Genomic DNA, 26,779 nt, shown 5'->3' with positions numbered 1-26,779 from the left:
TCATCACATTCAGGTACACCTATCAGACGTAGATTGGGTCTTTTCACATAGTCCCACATTTCTTGAAGATTTTGTTCATTCCTTTTTGCGCTTTTTTCTCTGTTCTTGCCTTCTCTTTTTATTTCATTGAGTTGATCTTCGACCTCTGATATCCTTTCTTCTGCTTGGTCAATTCGGCTGTTGAAGCTTGTGCATGCTTCACGCAGTTCTCGTGTTGCGTTTTTCAGCTCCATCAATTCATTTATACTCCTCTCTATGCTGTCCATTCTCGTCAGCAGTTCGTCCAATCTTTTTTCAAGGTTCCTATTTTCTTTGCGATGGGTTAGAACATGTTCTTTTAGCTCATTGTAGTTTCTTACTACCCACCTTCTGAAGTCTGATTCTGTCATTTCATCACCCTCCTTCTCCATCCGGTCTGGTTCCCTTGCTGGTGAGGAGTTGTGATCCCTTTTAGGAGGAGAGGTGTTCTGGTTTCGGGAGTTTTCATCCTTTTTGCGCTGAGTTCTTCCCATTTTTGTGGGTTTATCCACCTGTTGTCTGTCTCTGTCCCAGGGAGTTGGAGCTTTATGAGTTTCCCTTGCACTACTGCCTTTTTTGATTTTTCTTTTGGGTCGGACCCGCCCAGCTAGCAGCAGGCCTAGCCACTGCCTGCCCGCAGGGGCTTTGCTGAGCTGCTGTGGGCTCCGCCCAGCTGCCCTGAGCTGTTCCCTGTAGTCCTTTTTATAAGGGCGTAGTTAGAACTGTCTCGGCAATTGTGGCCCCGCCTCTGTTATGGTGGACTCTCTCCGTTGTGGCAGGTTGCCTCGGCAACGGAAGCCTGCCTCCGTAGCGGTGGAGAGTCTCAGTAATGGCGGAAACCCCTCCCCCACGGAGCCGGACCGTCCCGCTTCAGCTGTGCTTGGTTTGAAGGGCTCAACCCAGAGGGTTTCCAATTACTGTTTTTGTTTTCGTTGTTGTTGGGGGTGGAGGGGTGGGACCAACCGAGCCTGATCACCTGGCTCCCTGACTCAGAGTCTTTTCTTTTAAGTTGAAGGACCCCGCGTTCTGGTCGCTTGTTGAAAAGGCGCCGGGATCTCCCGTGCTGCGACTCACGGAGTCGGCTCGAACTGCGGCGCCGGCTCCTCGCGGATTTTTTGCCTAGGAATCTCCTGGCCTGACTCGCTATTTCAGATGAATGGGCTATTCTGCCGTCTCAGGGCTCTGCTCGCCAGCTAAGAGGGCTCCCAGACCATTGGCTTTGGTACGGAGAACGGCAGCAACAGGGAGTGGTCACAGCAGCCCCGCGGGGGCCAAAACAGCCGCACCGGCTGGGACTGCGACGCTGGCGACCCCTCTGCCTGGGTATCTCCTGGTCTGTGGGCAATAAGAGTTCGTCTGGAAATGCGGCGTCCACTCACCCTCTGCACTTTCACTGGGAGCTGAAGTCCTGAGCTGTTCTTAGGCGGCCATCTTCCCAGCATTCCGAATTTAATTTTTTTTTTTAGAGACAGAGTTTCACCATGTTAGCCAGGATGGTTTCAATCTCCTAACCTTATGATCTTCCCACCTTGGCCTCCCAAAGTGCTGGGATTACAGGCCTGAGCCACCGTGCCTGCCTTTTTTTTTTTTTTTTTTTTTTTAGACAGAGTCTTGCTCTGTTGCCCAGGCTAGTGATACAGTCTTGGCTCACTTGAACCTCTACCTCCTGGGTTCAAGTGATTCTCCTGCCTCAGCCTCCTGAGTAGCTGGGATTATTGGCACTTGCTACCACACCCAGCTAATTTTTATATTTTTAATAGAGACGGGATTTCACCATCTTGGCCAGGCTGCTGTCAAACTCCCGACCTGGTGATCCACCCACCTCGGCCTCCCAAAGTGCTGGGATTACAGGCGTGAGCCACCAAGCCCAGCCCATGTTGTTTTAATTAAGTGCCTCCTGTGACTCTAAAATGAGGCTAGAATCAAGTATAAAGGGTTCAGGATACATTCATAAGAGTTAAGTTTGACCTTTGCGCTAAAGGGTGGTTACAGGGCCTATTCTGTATCTGCATGGAACAGTTCATTCTTACTGAATCTCTTCTGTTATAAAGGACAAAAATAGGTGAACTTTTTCTGCTGGTCTTGGTCCTTCTGCCTATGGGTGTGGTGATAGCAGGTAAACATGTGGTGCTGACAGCTTAAAAGGCATATTCTCAAGATGCAAGTATACTTTGTCCAGAAAATTCTCATCTGGGAAGGATTCCTAGAGAAGAAGGAAATAGAGAAAAAATGGCTCTCAGATCAAGAGCTGTGTCCACTCTGTTTCCTGGAGTGCCATGCGTTTAGTACTGCGAACCTTTACTTCTCTACTTGTGGTTTTTCTCCCCAGTGAGTTTAACTGCTTTCTAAATTTTTATGACACTCAAGGATCTCTGCCAAATATTTCTTTTCTGTATACCAGAGCCTTCTCTACATTCTCTACATCAGGGCTTATATGCCATGCAGAATACTCACCATAAATTTATGAACTGCGATATTAAAAATGATCCTTTTGTGGCTATTGAACATGGGAAGGTGTGAATACTCAAGATTTCTATTGAAGAGAAGCTGAAATTCTTACTAAAAATGGAAAACGTGGCATGTTGAGGTTCAGTCTGGGTTTTTTATTTGGTTAATGAAGAACAGGATTGAGAAAATGCTTATTTAAACAAGAAGGCATTTATAAACCAGAAAGTTCTGAACAACATTATCAGGATATATTTGCTATCTAGGGTGCTAAAGATAGACTGCTAAAAATTACTATTAAAACTTACAGCTGGCCGGGCGCGGTGGCTCAAGCCTGTAATCCCAGCACTTTGGGAGGCCGAGGTGGGTGGATCACGAGGTCAAGAGATCGAGACCATCCTGGTCAACATGGTGAAACCCCGTCTCTACTAAAAATACAAAAAATTAGCTGGGCATGGTGGCACGTGCCTGTAATCCTAGCTACTCAGGAGGCTGAGGCAGGAGAATTGCTTGAACCCAGGAGGCAGAGGTTGCGGTGAGCCAAGATCGCGCCATTGCACTCCAGCCTGGGTAACGAGCAAAACTCCGTCTCAAAAAAAAAAAAAACAAAAAAAAAACCTTACAGCTGGGCACAGTGGTTTACACCTTTAATTCCAGTACTTTGGGGGTCAAGGTGGGTGGATCACTGGAGGTCAAGAGTTCGAGATCAGCCTAGCCAACATGGTGAAACCCCATCTCTACTAAAAATCCAAAAATAGTAGCCAGGTGTGGTGGCACATGCCTGTAGTTCCAGCTACTTGGGAGGCTGAGGCAGGAGAATTGCTGAACCCAGGAGGCAGAGGTTGCAGTGAGCCACAATCACGTCATTCCACTCCAGTCTGGGCAACAAGAGCAAAACTCCATCTCAAAGGAGAAAAAAAATGACAGAACATGAGCGATATCTTTATCTTGAACTTTGCATAAAACTGATATTTCCTTGTGGTTACATTTAGATTATAATTTACTTTTTGGGAACATTTATCACAGCAGTGATGCTGTGTCTTTCTGCATGCATCAGGACATTAAAAAAATTTGGTCTAGGCTGGGCACAGTGGCTCACGCCTATAGTCTCAGCACTTTGGGAGTCTGAGGTGGGCAGATCACAAGGTCAGGAGATTAAGATCATCCTAGCTAAAATCACGAAACTGCATCTCTACTGAAAATGCAAAAAATTAGGTGGACGTGGTGGCGGGCTCCTGTAGTCCCAGCTACTTGGGATACCAAGTCAGGAGAATCACTTGAACACGGGAGGCGGAGGTTGCAGTGAACTGAGATTGTGCCACTGCACTCCAGCCTGTGCAACAGAGCAAGACTCAGTCTCAAAAAAAAAAAAAAAAAAATTTGTTCTAGTGCAGTTTATGTTAATTATTCACTTGATTAAAGGGCTCTCTGACAGGCTGTTACCCTATATAGTTAGTTGATTAGTTATATTTCTTTTTATTATTAAGAACTTTTTTTTTTTTTCTGAGATAGAGTCTCTGTCACCCAGGCTGGAATGCAATGGCATGATCTTAGCTTACTGCAACCTCTGCCTCCTGGGATCAAATGATTCTCCTGCCTCAGCCTCCCAAGTCCCTCCTGGACTACAGGGATGTGCCACCATGCCTGGCTAATTTTTGTATTTTTAGTAGAGATGGGGTTTCTCCATGTTGGCCAGACTCGTCTCAAATTCCTGATCTCAAGTGATCCACCTGCCTCAGCCTCCCAAAGGGCTGGGATTACAGGCATGAGCCACCACACCTGGCCGTATTATTAAGAATCTTTATGCAACTAATGTATGTAAACCATCACATTTTATCTGGCAACTGCTCTTCCTTTTTAGGTTTTATTTGCATTTATCTCTCTTTTGAAAATGAAAGCTCTTATATTTGTTTACAGGTCAGAAAAACTAGAAAAGAACACAGACTTTTCCACTTACTGGATTTATCTGAAAAATATATGCAACTCATTCTATATGATGCAAATAGAGAACTCAAAAATTCACATTTGTTTATGCCCTTAATTTTATAGTTTATCATCCAGAAAAATAGTATGGAAAAGTACAATATGTACACTGATGTAGAACTTATGCCACTTTCTTTTCTCAGGAGTAGAAAATACATTAGAGAGCCTGTAATCCCAACACTTTGGGAGGCCGAGGCAGGTGGATCACCTGAGGTCAGAAGTTGGAGAACAGCCTGACCAACATGGAGAAACCCCATCTCTACTAAAAAATACAAAATTAGCCAGGCGTGGTGGTGCATGCCTATAATCCCAGCTACTCGGGAAGCTGAGGCAGAAGAATCGATTGAATCCAGGAGGTGGAGGTTGTGGTGAGCCAAGATCATGCCATTGCACTCCAGCCTGGGCAACAAGAGCAAAACCCCATCTAAAAAAATATATATACAGAATATTTCCATGTAAATAATTATTTTATTGGATAATTTGTCTATAAGTCAGAACCTCTTCTCTTTACTCTCTCATTTTACCTTGAGTCAAATTGTAAATTCTCCCCATGGCCACTTGGTAAATGTGTGTATGTGTATGTGTATTTTTTAGGGACCATTGACATTTATGGATGTGGCCATAGAATTCTGTCTGGAGGAGTGGCAATGCCTGGACACTGCACAGCAGAATTTATATAGAAATGTGATGTTAGAGAACTACAGAAACCTGGTCTTCCTGGGTGAGCATAACTTCAATATACAAATTCTGATATACCCTAAAGATTTCTTTTCTTTTTTTTTTTTTTTTTGTAGAGTGTTTTTTGGTAATTTGTGCATTGCATTGATGACTTTCAGACTTCCTGTTTTCAGAAAAATCTTGGAGATTTTTTTGATGGACTAAAGAATTTTTTCAAGATGTTTCATCTTGACCTAAACTTTTCACATTTCTGAGCTAATCTGTGTCTTTCACTCTGGATTAGTGGTAATTCCAGAAATAAAGTGTCATAAAATATTGTTTCCCACAACTTAAATTCTACTTGCCAACACTAATTTTTGATTCGGTATTATCAGGTAGTGAACTTAAGAAGTTACAAAATAAGATATTTTCTAAATATTTAGAAATGTTTGTTAAAGGCCAGGCATGGTGGCTCACTCATAATCCCAGCACTCTGGGAGGCTGAGGCAGGCAGATCACCTAACATCAGGAGTTCAAGACCAGCCTGACCAACATGACAAAACCCTGTCTCTACTAAAAATATAAAAATTAGCCAGGCATGATGTTGCATACCTGTAATCCCAGCTACTTAGGAGGCTGAGGCAGGAGAATGGCTTGAATCTGGGAGGCAGAGGTTGCAGTCAGCCTAGATCGCACTACTGCACTCCATCCTGGGCAACAGAGCAAGACTCCTTCTCAAAGAAAAGAAATTTTTGTTAAAAATTAGGCCAGGTAGGCCGGGCGCGGTGGCTCATGCCTGTAATCCCAGCACTTTGGGAGGCCGAGGCGGGTGGATCACAAGGTCAAGAGATCGAGACCATTCTGGTCAACATGGTGAAACTCCGTCTCTATTAAAAATACAAAAATTAGCTGGGCATGGTGGCACACGCCTGTAGTACCAGCTACTCGGGAGGCTGAGGCAGGAGAATTGCCTGAACCCAGGAGGCGTAGGTTGCGGTGAGCTGAGATCATGCCATTGCACTCCAGCCTGGGTAACAAGAGCAAAACTCCGTCTCAAAAAAAAAAAAAATTAGGCCAGGAGTGGTGGAACACACCTGTAATCCCAGCATTTTGGGAGGCCAAGGCAGGTGGATCACAAGGCCAGGAGTTTGAGACCAGCCTGGCCAGGATGGTGAAACCCCATCTCTACTAAAAATATAAAAATTAGATAGGCATGATGGTGCACACCTGTAATTCCAGCTACTCAGGAAGCTGAGGCAGGAGAATGGCTCGAACCTGGGAGGCAGAGGTTGCAGTGATCTGTGATTGCACATGTGCACTGTATCCTGGGCAACAGCAAGACTCTATCTAAAAATCATAATAAAATAAATTTTTTTAAAAAATTAGGCTGGGCATGGTGGAACACAGCTGTAATCCCAGCACTTTGGGAGGCCAAGGTGGGTGGATCATGAAGTCAGGAGTTTGAGACCAGCCTGGCCAAGATAGTGAAACCTGTCTCTACTAAAAATACAAAAGTTAGCTGGGGGTGTGGTGGCAGGCACCTGTAATCCCAGGTACTCGGGAGGCTGAGGCAGAAGAATCGCTTCAACTCGGGAGATAGAGGTTGCAGTGATCCGAGATCACACCATTGCACTCTAGCCTGGGCAACAGAGCAAGACTCCGTCTTAAAAAAAAAGAAAGAATGAAAGCAAGCCAGGCGCGGTGGCTCAAGCCTGTAATCCCAGCACTTTGGGAGGCCAAGGCAGGTGGATCACGAGGTCAAGAGATCGAGACCATCCTGGTCAACGTGGTGAAACCCCGTCTCTACTAAAAATACAAAAAATTAGCTGGGCATGGCAATGCGTGCCTGTAGTCTCAGCTACTTAGGAGGCTGAGGCAGGAGAATTTCCTGAACCCAGGAGGCAGAGGTTGCGGTGAGCCGAGATTGTGCCATTGCACTCCAGCCTGGGTAATAAGAGCGAAACTCCGTCTCAAAAAAAAAAAGAAAGAATGAAAGCAAGAAAGAAAAATTAGTATTCTGGGTCCAGGTATGGTGGCTCATGCCTATAATCCCAGCGCTTTGGAAAGCCAAGGCAGGCAGATCACCCTAAGGTTAAGAGTTCAAGACCAGCCTGACCAACATGGTGAAACCTCGTCTCTAATGAAAATACAAATGGCCAGGCGCTGTGGCTCACGCCTTTAATCCTAGCACTTTGGGAGGCCGAGGTGGGTGGATCACCTGAGGTCAGGAGTTCAAGACCAGCCTGGCTATCATGGTGAAATCCCACCTTTATAAAAAAAAATATGTATATATGTACAAAAAAAAAAGTAGCCTAGTGTGCTAGCAGGTGCTTGTAATCCCTGCCTCTACTAAAACCCTGTCTCTACTAAAAATGCAAAAATTAACCAGGCATAGTGGCATATGCCTGTAATCCCAGCTACTTGGGAGGCAGAGGCATTAGAATAGCTTGAACCCAGGAGGCAGAGATTGCATTGAGCCGAGATCACACCTCTGGACTCCAGCCTTGGTGACAGACTGAGACTCCATCTCGAAAAATAAAAATTAGTATTTTGGGATTAATTATTAGGATATTCTATCACACCCTTCATACTGGACACATTACTAGATTAATAATTGGAGAATATGAACAAGATTCATGTAATTTATTTTTTATTAAAACAGGTATCACTGTTTCTAAGCCAGACCTGATCATCTGTCTGGAGCAAGAAAAAGAACCTTGGAATATGAAGAGACATGAGATGGTTGCCAAATCCTCAGGTAGGTGAGAGTGAAAGTCTATACAGCAGACAACACAGATGAGAAGTGCAAAGGTTAAGAAAGCCAGTCCTTAAAATATGACTTGAGAAGCTGTGTTCCAAAGGAAACAGTTTCTGGGAAGCCTGAGTTTTTTCATTTTGCTTTCACATAGGGGCATCTTTTGTCCGATGCTTTTAAATTGTCTCAGGATTCTAATTTCCCTTTGGTGATCTTCCTTCAAGTTTCCTTCAAGTGAGAGCCAAAGTCCTCTTCATGACATTTAAGAGACTGCACAATTTGACTGCATTTTCATTATTTTTGGGGACACACAAATGTCTGCATACTTTTTTTTTTTTTTTTTTTTTTTTTTGAGACGGAGTTTCGCTCTTGTTACCCAGGCTGGAGTGCAATGGCGCGATCTCGGCTCACCGCAACCTCCGCCTCCTGGGTTCAGGCAATTCTCCTGCCTCAGCCTCCTGAGTAGTTGGGATTATAGGCATATGCCACCATGCCCAGCTGATTTTTTGTATTTTTAGTAGAGACGGGGTTTCACCATGTTGACCAGGATGGTCTTGATCTCTTGACCTCGTGATCCACCCGCCTCGGCCTCCCAAAGTGCTGGGATTACAGGATTGAGCCACCGCGCCCGGCTGATGTTTGCATACTTTTGAGAAACTATTTTAAGTTCTTTTTTTGCATCACATCTGAAATGTGAGAGTAGTACTTTCTGTTCCGTTGGATTTTTGTGTGTATTTTCTGCACAGTTCATCCTGTTTTTATTACTATAATCTTTACATAATTTCAAATTATTAATTATGTTTCTCTGCTTTGTTCTTTTTCCTCAAGATTGCTATGTTCAAAGTTTATTCTGGTTTCATGTATATCTTAGAATTACAATTTCCATTACTGTGAAAAAAATGCCACAGGAACTTTGATAGAAAGTTTATAAAATTTATAGCTCAGTTTGGATAACATGGCTTTTTTTTTTTTTTTTTTTTTTTGAGACGGGGTTTTGCTCTTGTTATCCAGGCTGGAGTGCAATGGCGCTATCTCAGCTCACCGCAACCTCTGCCTCCTGGGTTCAGGCAATTCTCCCGCCTCAGCCTCCTGAGTAGCTAGGATTACAGGCATGAGCTACCATGCCCAGCTAATTTTTTGTATTTTTAGTAGAGACGGGTTTCACCATGTTGACCAGGATGGTCTCGATCTCTTGACCTCGTGATCCACCCGCCTCAGCCTCCCCAAGTGCTGGGATTACAGGCTTGAGCCAGCGCGCCCGGCTTTTTTCTTTTTTTTAAAGACAGAGTCTTGCTGTGTCACCCAGGCTGGAGTGCAGTGGCACGGCCTCATCTCACTGCAACCTCCACCTCCCGAGTTCAAGCGATTCTCCTCCTTCAGCCTCCTGAGTAGCTGGGATTATAGGCATGTATTACCATGCCTGGCTAATTTTTGAATTTTTAGTAAAGACAGGGTTTTGACATCTTGGTCTTAAACTTCTAACCTCAAGTGATCTGTCCGCCTCAGCCTCCCAAAGTGCTGGGATTACAGGCATGAGCCACTGCTCCTGGCCTGTAGTGAAAAGGGGTCATAGCTTGATCACAAGGCTGCTGGGTCTGCACTATGGCCACCTTTTTAGTTGGCTTGTTGCAAGGGACTTGGTTAGTTGTAATTTCCATTTTATTTTTGGGCAGAATGAATATCCTTCAGGACTTTGCTCTATAGGGCAGGCACTAGGGTGGGTTTTTGTAGTTAGGTCTGCATATGGTGGGCTTTGTATCAGGATGTGGATGAGTATGGCTTTCACTGAGTCCTAGAGAAGATTTCCCCAGGTAACTGTGTGGGTTTCTAGGAGGCAGAACTGGCTGTAAACCATGGCTCAGGAAGCTGGAACAGTCACTTAACTGCTTCAGGGTCCATAGTAAAGGCCTGCCTGGCTATAAACCGGTGTCTTCCTCCAGGCCTTTTGAAAAACAGGATCTCTCACAGACAGTGGCTGGAAGCAGTTTGGGATGGTTACAGAGTAAGTTCAGAATTTTCAAGTTGGGTGGGCCATTTTCTGGTTTGTAGTTAAGAACAGGGGTGGATTGTTAAGCCAACGACAGCAGAATTTAAACCACAGACTTACTTTGATAGTACTCTTAATGGTATAACTTCTTCTCCCATTTTATGTCTCTCTTTATGTTTTTTCTTGTGTTTTCTTTTTGTTTTTAAGAGAGAGCTATCCTTTAGATCTCCAGTATCCTTTTCCTCTTCAGTAGAGATTTCTATATCTTGAAATTTAAAAAGTCAGTTAAGACATCGAGCTGTGAAGTGGGTGAATAGAAGCTTAATTTATCTAATTAAAACCTTGGAGATTTACCTCTATTTTCTTTGGAAACTTCTGAAGCTTCCTTAACCATGTCTTTCTGAATAATTTTCTTTATTTTTGATCGTGGTGCTAGGGATTCTGCATCTTCAGAGCTACTTCTCTTCCTCTTCCCTGTTCTGACTTCAGGATCTGGACCTACTTCAATTGCTTTTGCTGCTTGTTCTTTTGTTTCAAATTCTACAAACGCAAATCCTTTTGGATCTCCAGTAGACTTATAATGTGGTATACTTATATAAACCACATTGCCACATTTCCCAAAGACCCTTTCAATCCAACTGTGATTAACATTTTTGGGAAGTAACTCCTAGGATAAATTAGAAGCAACATTAGTTTTTCACAATCCTTATTTTCAGAATGTCAATAAATTTTCATCTTAACTATGGAAAAAAAAAAAAAAAAGAACAGAGGTCCCGTAGTTTGCCACCTGAATGAGAGCCTGCATTCTAAAAAAAAAACAAACTCCTTAATCTTGGGCTTTATGAGAGTTTTACAACTACCTCCCGGGATCTCAAAGCTTTCGAAGGCACTTATTTTTGAGATGGGATCTTGCTGCGTAACCCAGCCTGATCTTAAAATCCTAGCCTGAAGCAGTTCTCCAACCTCAATGTACTATGTAGTTGTTACTACAGGTGTGAGCCATGATATCTGGCTCTCATAAAGGCATTTTTGTCTGGGATGGCTGACAAATTTTCCTGCTCTATGGGGGTAAGCTAGTAGGGCACCTGGGCACCTTTTATTTTTCCATTCTACTGATGTCACTCTTCTTACACACTTTTAGTTTTTAGTTTCTTTTTCTATTTTTTTTCTTTTTTCTTTTTTTTTTTTTAAGTCAGTCTTGCTCTGTCGGCCAGGCTGGAGTGCAATGGCACAATCTCAGCTCATTGCAACCTCCACTTCTCAGGTTCAACTGATTCTCCTGCCTCGGCCTCCCAGGTAGCTGAGGTTACAGTTGTCCACCATCAAACCTGGCTAGTTTTTATATATTTTAAGTAGATATGGGAATTTTTACCACATTAGTCAGGTTGGTCTAAAACTTCTGACCTCAGATTATTTACCCACCTCAGCCTCTCACAGTGCTGGGATTACAGGCATGAGCCACTGTGCCTGGCTCAGTTTGTTTTTTATTTCAAATGTGTCTATAATTTTGGAATCAGACATTTAGGACAATTAAATGAGAATTTGCATGTTATGTCTGAAGTAAATTAGATAACAGCCATTCCATTTTTACTAATATAGTTACTTATAAATTTAAGTTTGCTGGGCCTGGTGCAGTGGCTCAACGCCTGTAATCCCAGCACTTTGGGAGGCCGAGGCAGGTGGATCACTTGAGGTCAAAAGTTCAAGACCAACCTGGCCAACATGGTGAAACCCCATCTTAAAAAAAAAGTTTAAGTTTGCTGTAGGTAAAAAAGTATTATATCCTATATCTAAATAATATAATTTATTCCCAAATACTTGTTTTATATATCAGAGGCTCTAATCATATTCTTTAACATATATGTATATATATTACAATACATAATTTAGCAAGGTAAGGCTATTCTTTGTTTCTAAAATTGGATTACGGCAGTTTTATTTTTGTAAGTATAGCATATATTTAAAATATGAATGTTATCTGTAGTTTATTTTAAATACTTATTAAAAGTTTCTCAATAGTCTCGTATTTATGATTATACTGCATTTTCTCTAAAACTTTACTTCTGTATAGTTCATGCCAGTGATTCAAAAGTACACAGTTACAGTCAAATACTGTAGTTATCTAGGCAAATTCTTATTTAATGGTACATCTATATGCACCATTAAAAATAAAATACCAGGCCAGGCGTGGTGGCTCACGCCTGTAATCCCAACACTTTGGGAGGCCGAGGCGGGTGGATCACGAGGTCAAGAGATCGAGACCATCCTGGTCAACATGGTGAAACCCCGTCTCTACTAGAAGTACAAAAAATTAGCTGGGCATGGTGGCACGTGCCTGTAATCCCAGCTACTCAGGAGGCTGAGGCAGAAGAATTGCCTGAACCCAGGAGGCGGAGGTTGCGGTGAGCCAAGATTGCGCCATTGCACTCCAGCCTGGGTAACAAAAGCGAAACTCCGTCTCAAAAAAAAAATAAAATAAAATAAACAAAAATAAAATACCAGATTTTTTTTTTTTTTTTTTGAGATAGAATTTTGCTCTCTTTGCCCAGGCTGGAGTGCTCACTGCAACCTCCAACTCCTGGGTTCAAGCAATTCTCCTGTCACAGCCTCCTGAGTAGCTGGGATTATAGGTGCATGCCACCATTCTCAGCTAATTTTTGTATTTTTAGTTGAGACAGGGTTTCATCATATTGGCCAAGTTGGTCTCAAAGTCCTGACCTCCGGTAGTTCACCTGCCTCGGCCTTCCATAGTGCTGGGATTACAGGCATGCCTGGCCTTGCAAACTAGATATTATCAGTAAACATTTTTCTTATTACTGTTTTCCAGTTTCATATTAGTGCGTTTTTTTAGTGTAGGTTTCTTAACATGAGTTTATTGTGTTTTTTGGTTTTACATGTATATTATAATTTCCAGACAATTTTCTTTTCTTTTTTTGAGACAAGTCTTGCTCTGTTGCCAGGCTGGAGTGCAATGACACCATCTTGGCTCACTGCAACCTCCACCTTCTAGGTTCGAGCCATTCTCCTGCCTCAGCCTCCCAGGTAGTTGGGACTGCAGGCATGTGCCATCACGCCCAGCTAATTTTATTTATTTACTTAGTTATTTATTTTTTAGTAGATACGGGATTTCACCATGCTGGCCAGGCTAGTCTTGAACTCCTGACCTCAAGTGATCCACCCACCTTGGCCTCCCAAAGTGCTGGGATTACAGATGTGAGCCACCACGCCTGGCCTTAGACAATTTTCAGTTCTGTACACTTTAAGTCAATGTGGGATTTAATTAAGACATAAATCAAATATGTCTATCACAATCATATTATATATGTGTTTATCTGTAAATATGACCCCAATTTTGGTTATGCCGTATCTTATGTTTATTATTTTTTACCTAATTTTTAATGGTTGTTTTATCTTCCCTAGCGAGTAGTCATGGAAGTAGTCTATTTCCACCATTTGTTTAGTGATAAATATATATTTTCTCTGCGTGAGAGAAACACTTTTGTGATTTGAAGGTAATTTTTAGAAAGATTTATAGTTCTGTATTTTTTTTAGGTTTTTCTTTTTGTTAATGTTAGTGTTATAAATATATATAACATAAAATTTACCATCTTAAATCTATTGAAGTGTACATTTCAGGCATGGTGTCAGTTCACATCTGTAATACCAGGATTTTGGGAGGCCAAGACAGGTGAATTGCTTGAGGCCAAAGTTTGAGATTAGTCTGCGCAACATACGGAGATTCCCTCTCTACAAATAATTTTTGAAAGTAGCCAAGCATGGTGGTGTGTACCTGTGGTCTAAGCTTTTTGGAAGATTAATGGGGAAGGATTACATGAGCTTTGGAGTTACAGTCTATGGTGAGCCATAATTGTGCCACTGTACTTCAGCTTGGGTGACAAGAGTGAGACCCTGACTCAGAAAAGAAAAAAAAAAAAGCTGTACATTTCAGGCATGATAAGCATATTTACATTGTTAATTCAAAAAAGCATCTAGAAATTTTACACATTTGAAACTAAATACACATTAAGTAACTAGTACTCATTTTACTCTCGTCAGCCCTTAACAAACTCCCTTTTACTTTCTGTTTTTATTTAGTGTGACTACCTAAGATATGTCAAATAAGTTGAGTCATATGATATCCATAATTTCCTTACTTGTTAATTTCAGGTGACATAGTATTCTCAAAATTTATATTAAAATTATTTTTTGATATATTTATCAATCAAGGAATATTTAAGTTTCTTCAGCCTTTTGGCTTTCGTGCCTACTGATATAATAAATATGGATGTTTATGTCATACAGGTCCTGTGTTTTCTGTCATGAATATAGATTCATAAATGAAATTTCTGTATTTGATGATAATTTCATTTTTAATCATTTGAGACACACAACATTTTAAATAATGGCTGCATACTTATTTTCCACTACCAATCAACACAGATTTTTTTTTTTTCCCCCAAATATTGGGTCTTACTCTGTCACCTAGACTGGAGTGCAGTGACTCAATCTCAGCTCACGGCAGCCTCCATGTCCCAGGTTCAAACAATTCTCCTGCCTTAGCTTCTGGAGTAGCTGAGATTTACAGGCACCCACCACCACGCTTAACTAATTTTTGTGTTTTTAGTACAGATGAGGTTATCCTATGTTCGCCAGGCTGGTCTTGAACTCCTGACCTAAGGTGATTTACCTGTCTCGCCCTTGCAGAGTGCTGGGATTAAAGATGTGAGCCCCTGCATCTGACTATTTTTATTGCATCATCAACAGATTTTGGTTTTAAAAAAATTTATTATAGTGGCCATTCTAAATGGGTGTAAGGTGATTTTATTTTTCATTGCAGTTTTTATGCATTTCTCTACAAATCATAATTTTGTGTGTTTTCAAATACTTCTTTCCATTTGTGTACATTTTTGATAAAAATTTAGTTCAATTATTTGTCCATTTCAAAATCAAGTTATTCAAGTTTATTGTTCAGTTTTAAGAGTTATTTATATATTCTGAATATCAGTGAATAAATATCACATGGGATTTGCAAATACTTTCATTTTCTAGGAGGTATTGTCACTCTATCGAATGTTTTCTTTGATGTACAGAAATTTTGAGGTATGATGTAGCTAAAGTTTTCTGTTCTTTCTTTTTTTTTTTTTGAGACGGAGTTTCGCTCTCGTTACCCAGGCTGGAGTGCAAATGGCGCGATCTCGGCTCACCGCAACCTCCGCCTCCTGGGTTCAAGCAATTCTCCTGCCTCAGCCTCCGGAGTAGCTGGGATTACAGGCACGTGCCACCATGCTCAGCTAATTTTTTGTATTTTTAATAGAGACGGGGTTTCACCATGTTGACCAGGATGGTTTCGATCTCTCGACCTCGTGATCCACCCGCCTCGGCCTCCCAAAGTGCTGGGATTACAGGCTTGAGCCACCGTTCTGTTCTTTTTTGGTTGTTCATGCATTTAAGGTTGTATCTAAGAAAATGGTGCCAAGACCAATGTCATGTCTTTTTTTAATATTTCTTTTTAAAAGATTTGTTAGTTACTTCTTTTTGGCTACTTAAATTATTTGTATATATAATTTAAGGAAATGATTCAACTTTATTTTATTACTTTTGATATCCACATTTCAACATTATTTTTTGAAGACTTGTTTTTCTATTATTTGCTCTTGGCAACTTTGTGGAAGATCATTTGATCATAAACAGAAGGGTTCATTTTAGGGCTTTTTATTCTGTTTATTCATCTACTTATCTGTCTTTGTGTCAGTACCACATTATAATTGTAGCTTTTATGTTTTGAAATCAGAAAGTATAATACCTCTTTATTGTTTTCATAGTTGTTTGGCTGAGATTTTTCATCAGATTTTAAAATTGTGAAGAATATTTCTGTAAAAAATTATACTATTGAATTTTTGGTAGAGATTATATTGAATTAGTTCGTCACTATAACTTGTATCGACAACTTTGCAAAAATTAAATTATTTGATCCTTGAGCAAGAATATGTTGAGGCCGGGCACGGTGGCTCACGTCTGTAATCTCAGCACTTTGGGAGGCTGAGGTGGGCAGATCACCTGAGGTCAGGAGTTCAAGACCAGCCTGACCAGCATGGAGAAACCCCATCTCTACTAAAAATACAAAAAATTAGCTGGGCATGGTGGTGCATGCCTGTAATCCCAGCTACTTGGGAGGCCGAGAGGGGAGAATGGCTTGAACTTGGGAGGCAGAGGTTGCAATGAGCCAAGATCGCGCTATTGTACTCCAGCCTGAGCAAAAAGAGTGAAACTCTGTCTAAAAAAAAAAAAAAAAAAGAATTTGTTGAAAAGTGTGTTTTATTTTCATATTTTTTTAGTTTTGCTTTTAATTCCTAGTTTTATGCAACGTTGGTCAAAAAACACAGTGTATAATTTTGGCCTTCTTAAATTTATTGGTTGTAGTTGTTGTTTTGAGACAGGATCTTACTCTGTCGCCCATACTGGAGTGCAGCGGCATGATTTTGGCTCACTGCAGCCTCAAATTCCTGGGCTCAAGTGATGCTTCAACCTGAGCCCCTCAAGTAGCTGGGTGTACAGACATGAACTACCATTCCTGGCTAATTTTTTTTTTTAATTATTTGTTGAGACAGGGCCCCACTGTGTTACCCTGGCTGGTCTCAAACTTCTGGCCCCAAGTGATCCTCCTACCTTTTTTCCCCAAATTTTGGGATTATAGCCATAAACCACTGTACCCAGCTGGTATTCTTAAATTTAATAAAACTTGGTGGCCGGGTGTGGTGGCTCATGCCTGTGATCCAAGCACTTTGGAGGCCAAGGCGGGCGGGTCACCTGAGGTCAAGAGTTCAAGACCAGCCTGACCAACATGGTGAAACCCTGTCTTAAATTAAAAATAAATAAATAAATAAATAAATAAATAAATAAATAAATAAATAAATAAAACTCGGTATTCATCCTAATAAAATACACAAAGTACAAATAAGAATATTGTATAGTCTCTTGCTTTTTACTAGAAAGGTTTGTATGAGTCTGTTAAGTATACTTTGTCTGTGATATGGTTTGGATGTCCGTGTTTCTAAACCTCATGCTGCAACGTAATCATCAATGTTGGATGTGGGACCTGGAAAGAGGTGTTTTTGTAGTGGGAGTGAATTCTTCATGAATGGCTTGGCACCATCCTCTTAGTAATAAAAATATTTACCTTCGGCTGGGCGTGGTGGCTCATGTCTGTAATCCCAGAACTTTGGGAGGCTGAGGTGGGCAGATCACTTGAGATCAGGAGTTTGGGACCAGCCTTGCCAACATAGTGAAACCCTGTCTCGACAAAAAATAAAAAAGTTAGCTGGGTGGTGGCATGCACCTGTAGTCCCAGCTACCTGGGAGGCTGAGGCAGGAGAGTCACTTGAACCTGGGAGATGGAGGTTGCAGTGAGCTGAGATCGCGCCACTGACGCCACAGCCTGGATGACAGAATGAGACTTCGTCTGAGGAAAAAAAACACAAAAAACAGTTTGCACTCTGTTATACTCGAAAGACTGTTGGTTCATTAAAAGAACCTGGCTCCTTCACCTCACACTTTCTCTATTACCATGTGATATTTCCACTCTTTTCCTTCCACCGTAACAGTAAGCTTCCTGAGACCCTCACCCGAAGCAGATGCTGGCACACACTTCTTGTACAGTCTGCCAAATTGTAAGCAAAATAAACCTTTTTTCTTTATAGATTATCCACTCTCAGGTATTCCCCTAAATGCAAAATAACTGGAGTTGGCAATTTACTTCTAAAGATACTATATTATGTTAGAGATCAGAAAAAGCTGTTTTCGGTAAATGTAACCAATTTATCTTTTCTTTCTATGTGGCTCTTTGTATTGGGCTCACCTGGGGCACTTCACTGATTTATACATTTTTCACCAATGCATTTTGATCAGTATGTTTTTGTTACATTTATATGCCTATAAATAAATAAGGGCCTGTGGTATTTTTCTGTGCCATCTTGCTTATGTACCTTATATAATTTTATATGTTAAATATACTAAGTATATTTATTGCTGAGTCTAGCAAGTGGAATAATTTGTTATTTTTATTTTTTTCAGTTATGTGTTCTCATTTCGCCCAAGACTTTTGGCCAGAGCAACATCTAAAAGATCCTTTCCGAAAAGTGACACTGAGAAGATATAAAAACTGTGAACATAAAAATTTACATTTAAAAAAAGACTGTAAAAGTGTGGATGAGTGTCATGTGCACAGAGAAGGTTATAATGGATTTAACCAATGTTTGCCAACTACCCAGAGAAAAACATTTCTATTTGATAAATGTGTGAAAGCCTTTCATAAATTTTCAAATTCAAACAGACATAAGATAAGCTATACTGAAAAAAAACTTTTCAAATGTAAAGAATGTGGCAAATCATTTTGCATGCTTTCGCATCTAACTCAACATAAAATAATTCATACCAGAGTGAATTTCTGCAAATGTGAAAAATGTGGAAAAGCCTTTAAGTGGCCTTTAATCATCACTAAACATAAGACAATTTGTACTGCAGAGAAACCCTACACATGTGATAAATGTGGAAAAGCCTTGAACAGGTCCTCACGCCTTACTACACATAAAAAAATTGATACTGGACACAAACTCTACAAATGTGAAGAATGTGGCAAAGCCTTTAACTGGCCCTCAACTCTTACTAAGCATAAGAGAATTCATACTGGAGAGAAACCCTACACATGTGAAGAATGTGGCAAAGCCTTTAACCAGTTCTCAAACCTTACTACACATAAGAGAATACATACTGCAGAGAAATTCTACAAGTGTACAGAATGTGGTGAAGCTTTTAGCCGGTCCTCAAACCTTACTAAACATAAGAAAATTCATACTGAAAAGAAACCTTACAAATGTGAAGAATGTGGCAAAGCTTTTAAGTGGTCCTCAAAGCTTACTGAACATAAGTTAACTCATACTGGAGAGAAACCCTACAAATGTGAAGAATGTGGCAAAGCCTTTAACTGGCCCTCAACTCTTACTAAACATAACAGAATTCATACTGGAGAGAAACCCTACAAATGTGAAGAATGTGGCAAGGCCTTTAATCAGTTCTCAAACCTTACTACACATAAGAGAATTCATACTGCAGAAAGACCCTACAAATGTGAAGAATGTGGCAAAGCTTTTAGCCGGTCCTCAAACCTTACTAAACATAAGAAAATTCACATTGAAAAGAAACCCTACAAATGTGAAGAATGTGGCAAAGCTTTTAAGTGGTCCTCAAAGCTTACTGAACATAAGATAACTCATACTGGAGAGAAACCCTACAAATGTGAAGAATGTGGCAAAGCTTTTAATCATTTCTCAATTCTTACCAAACATAAGAGAATTCACACTGGAGAGAAACCCTACAAATGTGAAGAATGTGGCAAAGCTTTTACCCAGTCTTCAAACCTTACTACACATAAGAAAATTCATACTGGTGAGAAATTATACAAATGTGAAGAATGTGGCAAAGCTTTTACCCAATCTTCAAATCTTACTACACATAAAAAAATTCATACTGGAGGAAAACCCTACAAATGTGAAGAATGTGGCAAAGCTTTTAACCAGTTCTCAACTCTTAGTAAACATAAGATAATTCACACTGAAGAGAAACCCTACAAATGTGAAAAATGTGGCAAAGCCTTTAAATGGTCCTCAACCCTTACTAAACATAAGAAGATTCATACTGGAGAGAAGCCCTACAAATGTGAAGAATGTGGCAAAGCTTTTAAACTATCCTCAACCCTTTCTACACATAAGATTATTCATACTGGAGAGAAACCCTTCAAATGTGAAAAATGTGGTAAAGCTTTTAATCGATCCTCAAACCTTATTGAACATAAGAAAATTCATACTGGAGACCAACCCTACAAATGTGAACAGTGTGGCAAAGCATTTAACTATTCCTCACACCTTAATACACATAAGAGAATTCATACTAAAGAGCAACCCTACAAATGTAAAGAATGTGGCAAAGCTTTCAACCAATATTCAAACCTTACTACACATAACAGAATTCATACTGGAGAGAAACTCAACAAACCTGAGGCTGTGACAGTGATTTTGACAACACCAAAAACTTTATAAAACAAATTATACTGGTGTGAAATCCTAGAAATGCAAAGAATGTGACAAAGCCTTTAAATGGTTGTCACACTTGATTGTAGGTAAGGTCATTTATAATGGTGTAAACAACTACAAGTATGAAGAACGTGGCAAACCTTTTAATTCTCATACCTTATTGCATGGGAATTAGTTTTTATTTTAGAAAAGGTATACACAAAAGAATGGAAAAACCATTAATATCTGCTCATATCTTACTCAACATTAGAGCGTCTGCACTTAATAAAACCATTATAAATGCAATTAGTATCAAAAACTCTTTCAGAAAATAGGCCTTTAAAGTGAAGAAGAGTATTCTGAAGACAAACATGACAAATACAAAGAGGGTTATAGTATCATTATTTGTATCACAGATCTTACACACATTTTGTACTAGAGAAAACCCTGAAGCAGTTGCTTACTGTTCAACATCAGAAAATTTATATTGGAGGAAACCCCTGGAAATGTAATAAATTTATAAAAACAGTTTCAAAAACTTACAGCTTATAAAACATTAGTCTGTAATACTTGGTTTATGTTACAAACTTTGTTCAATATAAGGGAATTTATATTGCAGAAAAACCCTACCAGTGTAATAAGTTTGGAAAAACATATTTCAAAAACCATGGCATAAAAAATACCAGAGGGTTCATACTAAAATATATTGTAGATGCAGTAAATATGAAAAATTATTAATCCATAATTGATGTAAATTTCAGAGAATTCACAGTAGAGATACCTAAGGCACTGACACTTCAGACATTACACTAAATCACTGCTGAGTATAGAAAACAATCCAAACTAAACATTAGTGGATAAAGTATTTGTATATAACATTAAAAGAAGTAGAACATTTTCAGTGTTATAATTACATTTAAAGTATAGTTTTATCTTGAAAAAATTACAGCTTTTCAAATTAGTGAATAATGATGTAATAAAACTCTCAACTTTATGCCGTTTCTTCATTCCTCCTGTATTCACATGCAAAAGCATGTGACCAATTGTTGCTGCATCAAAGATAGGAGAGACTATTAGGTGGGCATTATGTAAAACATTTTTTATGGAACAGTAAGGATATTAAAATGTAAGACGCAGCTGGGCACGGTGGCTCACGCTTCTAATTCCAACACTTTGGGAGGCTGAGATGAGTGGATCACCTGAGGTCAGGGGTTTGACACCAGCCTCACCAACATGGCAAAACCCTGTCTCTACTAAAAATAAAAAAATTGGCCAGGTGTGGTGGTGCATCCCCGTAATCCCAGCTACTTGGGATGCTGAAACAGGGAAATCATTTGAACCTGTAAGTCAAAGGTCACAGCCTAAATCATACCATTGCACTTCAACTTGGGCAACAAAAGTGAAATTCAGTCTTAAAAAAGAATGTAAGATGTGTGATGAAAAGGTAATTGGAGAGGCTCTTTTTTGGGTAACAAAGTAGTGATGCATGAGGTAGGTTTTCAGAATAATATTCTGCGTTATAGTGAGAAAACAAATATTTTAAGTTTAAATTAGTATATATCATTTAATGTAATTTTATGTAATTAAATGAAGTACATTTAAAAATTTTTGGATTACATGTAAATGTAACTTTTTAATATAGTTAAGACCCTTGTGCATTAATGAAGCATCACTATGCTTCTAACTTTAACCTATTCCACCTTAAGGGTGTATGTAAAAGATGGTAACAGTCTACTGTTTGGTAACATGATGGACTATAACGTTTCTAGTAATCTCTTTCACAAGTGGCTTTCATCTGCAAATAAGTTAAAAAATGTTTCCATAGGTTAAATTTTTTTTGTCTTATTTAAACTTACAGTTCTTAATTTCTGCGGGTACATAGTATGTGTATATGCTTATGCAATATATGACATTTTGATACAGGCATATAATATGTATTAGTCACATCAGGATAAATAAAATTCCATTACCTTCAGCCTTTATCCTTTGTATTACAAGCCAATCTTACACTTTTCATTATTTTAATGTACAATTGTTATTAACTAAAGGATCATTTTATTATAAAAATTATATAGAAGGATAAAATCCATACATTTCTGTCATGAATAAACATGAAAAAATTGTTAAATATTTGTATTTTAGCATGTGCCTGGTCTGCCTCCAAATACATACAGAGTTTAGTTTTTATTTACATAGAGTTACATATACACATACATTAAAGGTAAACATTAGGGGCTGGGCGCGGTGGCTCACGCCTGTAATCCCAGCACTTTGGGAGGCCGAGGCGGGTGGATCACGAGGTCAAGAGATCGAGACCATCCTCGTCAGCATGGTGAAACCCCGTCTCTACTAAAAATACAAAAAATTAGCTGGGCATGGTGGCTCGTGCCTGTAGTCCCAGCTACTCAGGAGGCTGAGGCAGGAGAATTGCCTGAACCCAGGAGGCGGAGGTTGCGGTGAGCCAAGATCGCACCATTGCACTCCAGCCTGGGTAAGGAGTGAAACTCCGTCTCAAAAAAAAAAAAAAAAAAAAAAAAAAAAAAAAAAAAAGATAAACATTAGGTGTAAGAAAATTATGGAGCATCCGAGTCACAGCACCAAAAAAAAAAAAAAAAAAAAAATTATGGAGCAAGTAACTATTTTTTTTTCTTTTATACTTTATGAGGTATTCATTACATGAGCTGAATGGGGTGGATTATAAGGATGATTTTTATGAAATTTAGTTGTGCACACAAAATAATGTTTAGATGCAATTCCACAATTCATGTTTTAAGTTATATCTTATTTAGTTAGGACATTTGATTTTGTTCCTTTAATTGGAGAAGTCTATATAAACCTACTTTTCTTTAGTTATTGTTCATTTCACTTTCTATAATTGACATGTAAATATATTAATTCATTGAGCTAATTAGTTCAGGTAGGTACTAGGGACGCTTCAGAAGTTTTTTGTTTGTTTGTTTTTTTGAGACGGAGTTTCGCTCTTGTTACCCAGGCTGGAGTGCAATGGTGCGATCTCGGCTCACCGCAACCTCCGCCTCCTGGGTTCAGGCAATTCTCCTGCCTCAGCCTCCTGAGTAGCTGGGATTACAGGCATGAGCCACCATGCCCAGCTAATTTTTTGTATTTTTAGTAGAGACGGGGTTTCACCATGTTGACCAGGATGGTCTCGATCTCTTGACCTCGTGATCCACCCGCCTCGGCCTCCCAAAGTGCTGGGATTACAGGCGTGAGCCACCGCGCCCGACCTCTTTTTTGTTTTTTTATGAGATGGAGTCTCCCTGTCACCCAGGCTGGAGTGCGGTGTGCGATCTCGGCTCTGCAACCTCTGCCTCCCGGGTTCAAAGGATTCTCCTGCCTCAACCTCACAAGTAGCTGGAACTACAGGCACATTCCATTACGGCTGGCTAAATTTTTTTGTATTTCTAGTACAGACGGGGTTTCACCACGTTGGCCAGGATAGTCTCGATCTCTCAACCTCGTGATCTGCCTGCTTCTGCCTCCCAAAGTGCTGGGATTACCACCATGAACCACTGTCCTCGCCTTACGAAGATGTTTTTATACAAAAATGTAGCGAATGAGCGTGACAAAGCTTGCTGTGTAACAGATTGTCCATAATAAGCCAAAAATATTTCTGCTGGAGTTAGTTTGTAACTTGAAGTCAGAAATGGAAAATATCAATGATGAAGAAATAATGCTGATTCTTCATGTGGAGAGGACATTTTCCCCAGACTGGAAAGCTGACTCTTGCTGAAAAGATTCAAAGATATATTCTGCTTCTTTTATTTCCTAAATATCTTATTTTGTTTGTCTCATGTGTATTATAATTATGTATGCATCACACCCCTTCTCCTTTATCAGTTTGATGCCTGCAGTTTTCTCACTGTTATATTCATGCCATGTCATTTCACATGGTCCTTTGTAGGTTTTGATGAGAAACTTGGTATTTTTAATGCACTGAAAAATGTATTTAAACTGGAGCATTTTTTATCAATATAACTTTCAGATCAGCTAATTAAAATAAAAGGCATATTCTATCCACAGGTAAAGGACAAAATTAGCATTTTCTCTGTTTGTAAAACAAAAACTGTATTCTTACACGTAGTGTGACAAACATAAAATTCTAGAAAATATATTTTATAAATTAAATTTTTTGAGAGAGCTAATGGTAAGTGAAGAATTTTAAATTAAATGTTCTGGCCGGGTGCGGTGGCTCATGCCTGTAATCCCAGTGCTTTGGGAGGCTGAGGCAGGTGGATCATCTGAGGTCAGGAGTTTGAGACTAGCCTGGCCAACCTGGTGAAACTCCGTCTCTACTAAAAATACAAAAATTAGGTGGGTGTGGTGGCGGGCACCTATAAACCCAGCTACTCAGGAAGCTGAGGGAGGAGAATCACTGGAACCCAAGAGGTGGAGGTTGCAGTGAGCCGAAATCAGGCCATTGCAGTCCAGCCTGGGTGACAAGAGCAAAACTCCATTTCAAAAAAAATTTTTTTTTTCTATGATACAGCACAAAGTACACATTTCCATGCAGTCTTCTATTTTTAAATGTGAATGTTATACATTGCAAAAAATGTTTACAAGTTGGAGGAATTTTTCCTTTTTTTTTTTTTCTTTTCCTATTTTTTGAGAAGCAGTTTCACTCTTGTTACCCAGGCTGGAGTGCAATGGCACGATCTTGGCTCACTGCAACCTCCGCCTCCTGGGTTCAGGCAATTCTCCTGCCTCAGCCTCCCGAGTAGCTGGGATTACAGGCACGCGCCACCATGCCCAGCTAATGTTTGTATGTTTTAGTAGAGACAGGGTTTCACCATGTTGTTAAGGCTGGTCTTGAGCTCCTGACATCATGATCCGCCTGCCTCAGCCTCCCTAAGTGCTAGGATTACAGATGTGAGCCACTGTGCCCAGCCTTCATTTTTTTGTTACGTTTGTTGGCTTCAGGTGCATTTGTTCTGCATTTAGTTTTTTCAGAGATTTATCATCATGCAATGTTACTTTTGTCACTCTTTTATTCTGCATCAGCTGATCTCACATAAATACAAAATATCCTCAGAGACTACTATGAAGATTTCTATGCATGCCGACTAGAAAATATGGAGAAAATAATCTCCTAGATACACAGAACCTCCCAAGATTAAACCAATAAGAAACAAAAATCTTGAACACAGCAAAAATATATAATGAAATGGGAGTAGTAATAAAACATCCACCAACTGTAAATAGCTCTGGATCAGGTGAATTTACAGCTAAATTTTATCACAAATACAAAGATGAGCTGGTAGCAATTCTGAATTTATTCCAAAAATCAAGATGGGATTCCTCCCTAACTCATATGAAACCAGTATTATTATCTTGATACCAAAATCTAGTGGAGACACAACAACAGCAGCAGAAAAAAAAACCATAGGCTAATATTCCTGGTGACCATTGAAACAGAAATCCTCCATTAAGTAGCAAGTTGAGTCCATAAGAAAATCAAAATGTAGCCGGGCACGGTGGCTCAAGCCTGTAATCCCAGCACTTTGGGAGGCCGAGGCGGGTGGATCACGAGGTCAAGAGATCGAGACCATCCTGGTCAACATGGTGAAACCCTGTCTTTACTAAAAATACAAAAAATTAGCTGGGCATGGTGGCGTGTGCCTGTAATCCCAGCTACTAAGGAGGCTGAGGCAGGAGAATTGCCTGAACCCAGGAGGCGGAGGTTGCGGTGAGCCGAGATTACGCCATTGCACTCCAGCCTGGGTAACAAGAGCGAAACTCCGTCTCAAAAAAAATAATAATAATAAAAAAGTTATTTTGCCACAATAATCTTTGCTTTACTTCATTAATGCAAGGATTTTTTATATATACAAGTCAATAAGCAATATTTAAACTGTAAATATGATTTTTAAAAATCACATGATTATCACAATAGTTTCAGAAAAGTCCTTCAAGAAAATTAAATATTCAGTTCCCTGAAGGGTAACTTACATTCTGGCATTTTGTACAATCAGTTAGAGTTCCCTGTTTTTGAACTTCAAATATGTGTATTAATACAGTAACTTCTCATTTTTGACCAGTTTTTTTGTTCAACATTGTGAGATTGGTCTCTGTTGCTGTCTATCATTGTGATTTACTCATATTGACTGATCTGTAATGTGACATTATATAAATACACTACAATTTATTCAACTGTTCATGAACATTCTCGATTATTCAGTTCTTCTATAGAATGACATGCATTTTTAAAGAAATTGTGCAATTAAATAGATATATAACCACAGTTCGGGCGCAGTGGCTCACACCTGTAATCCCAGCACTTTGGGAGGCCGAGGCGGGTGGATCACGAGGTCAAGAGATCGAGACCATCCTGGTCAACATGGTGAAACCCCGTCTTTACTAAAAATACAAAAAATTAGCTGGGCATGGTGGCACGTGCCTGTAATCCCAGCTACTCAGGAGGCTGAGGCAGGAGAATTGGGAGAATTGCCTGAACCCAGGAGGCGGAGGTTGTGGTGAGCCGAGATTGCGCCATTGCACTCCAGCCTGGGTAACGAGCAAAACTCCATCTCAAAAAAAAAAAAAAAAAAAAAATTCATCACCTCATTAACTTACGATATTTTTGTGTCAAAAACATATAAAATATCTTTTTTCTTTCTTTTTTTTTTTTTGTCTTTTTTAGAGACAGGGTTTCTCCATGTTTAGCAGGCTAGTCTCAAACTCCTGACCTCAGGTGATCTGCCCGCCTTGGCCTCCCAAATTGCTGGGATTACAGATGTGAGCCACCATGCACGGCACATGTAAAATCTCTTTATAGCAATTTTGAAATACAGAATGCATTATTATTTATTATAGCAATCATTCTGTGCAATCACTCAATCTTATTCCTTCTAA

The 26,779-nt window shown here is 39.9% G+C and overlaps 1 protein-coding gene across 7 annotated transcripts in view; it reads left to right on the top strand.

Annotated features, from left to right (window-relative positions):
* LOC101052716 (uncharacterized) overlaps nucleotides 1-26,386 on the top strand; it is a 91,325-nt gene extending 64,939 nt beyond the window's left edge. For 4 of the 7 annotated variants that reach the window (XM_074385632.1, XM_074385628.1, XM_074385631.1 and 1 more), the window contains 4 exons: nucleotides 5,041-5,167; nucleotides 7,766-7,861; nucleotides 17,447-17,512; nucleotides 17,916-20,094. In XM_074385632.1, coding sequence (XP_074241733.1) covers nucleotides 5,056-5,167; nucleotides 7,766-7,861; nucleotides 17,447-17,512; nucleotides 17,916-19,936 — 2,295 coding nt within the window. In that variant the 5' untranslated portion in view covers nucleotides 5,041-5,055 and the 3' untranslated portion in view covers nucleotides 19,937-20,094. Of the gene's footprint in view, nucleotides 1-5,040; nucleotides 5,168-7,765; nucleotides 7,862-17,446; nucleotides 17,513-17,915; nucleotides 20,105-25,392 lie in introns of those variants that run through there. The other 3 variants (XM_074385634.1, XM_074385630.1, XM_074385629.1) reach the window with 3 other exon arrangements.
* Nucleotides 26,387-26,779: the final 393 nt, after the last annotated feature.

Source organism: Saimiri boliviensis, chromosome 14, assembly GCF_048565385.1.
Source record: "Saimiri boliviensis isolate mSaiBol1 chromosome 14, mSaiBol1.pri, whole genome shotgun sequence".
Lineage (NCBI taxonomy): Eukaryota > Metazoa > Chordata > Mammalia > Primates > Cebidae > Saimiri > Saimiri boliviensis.
The sequence above is the reverse complement of the archived record's forward strand: the minus strand, read 5'-3'. Positions and strand labels throughout refer to the sequence as shown.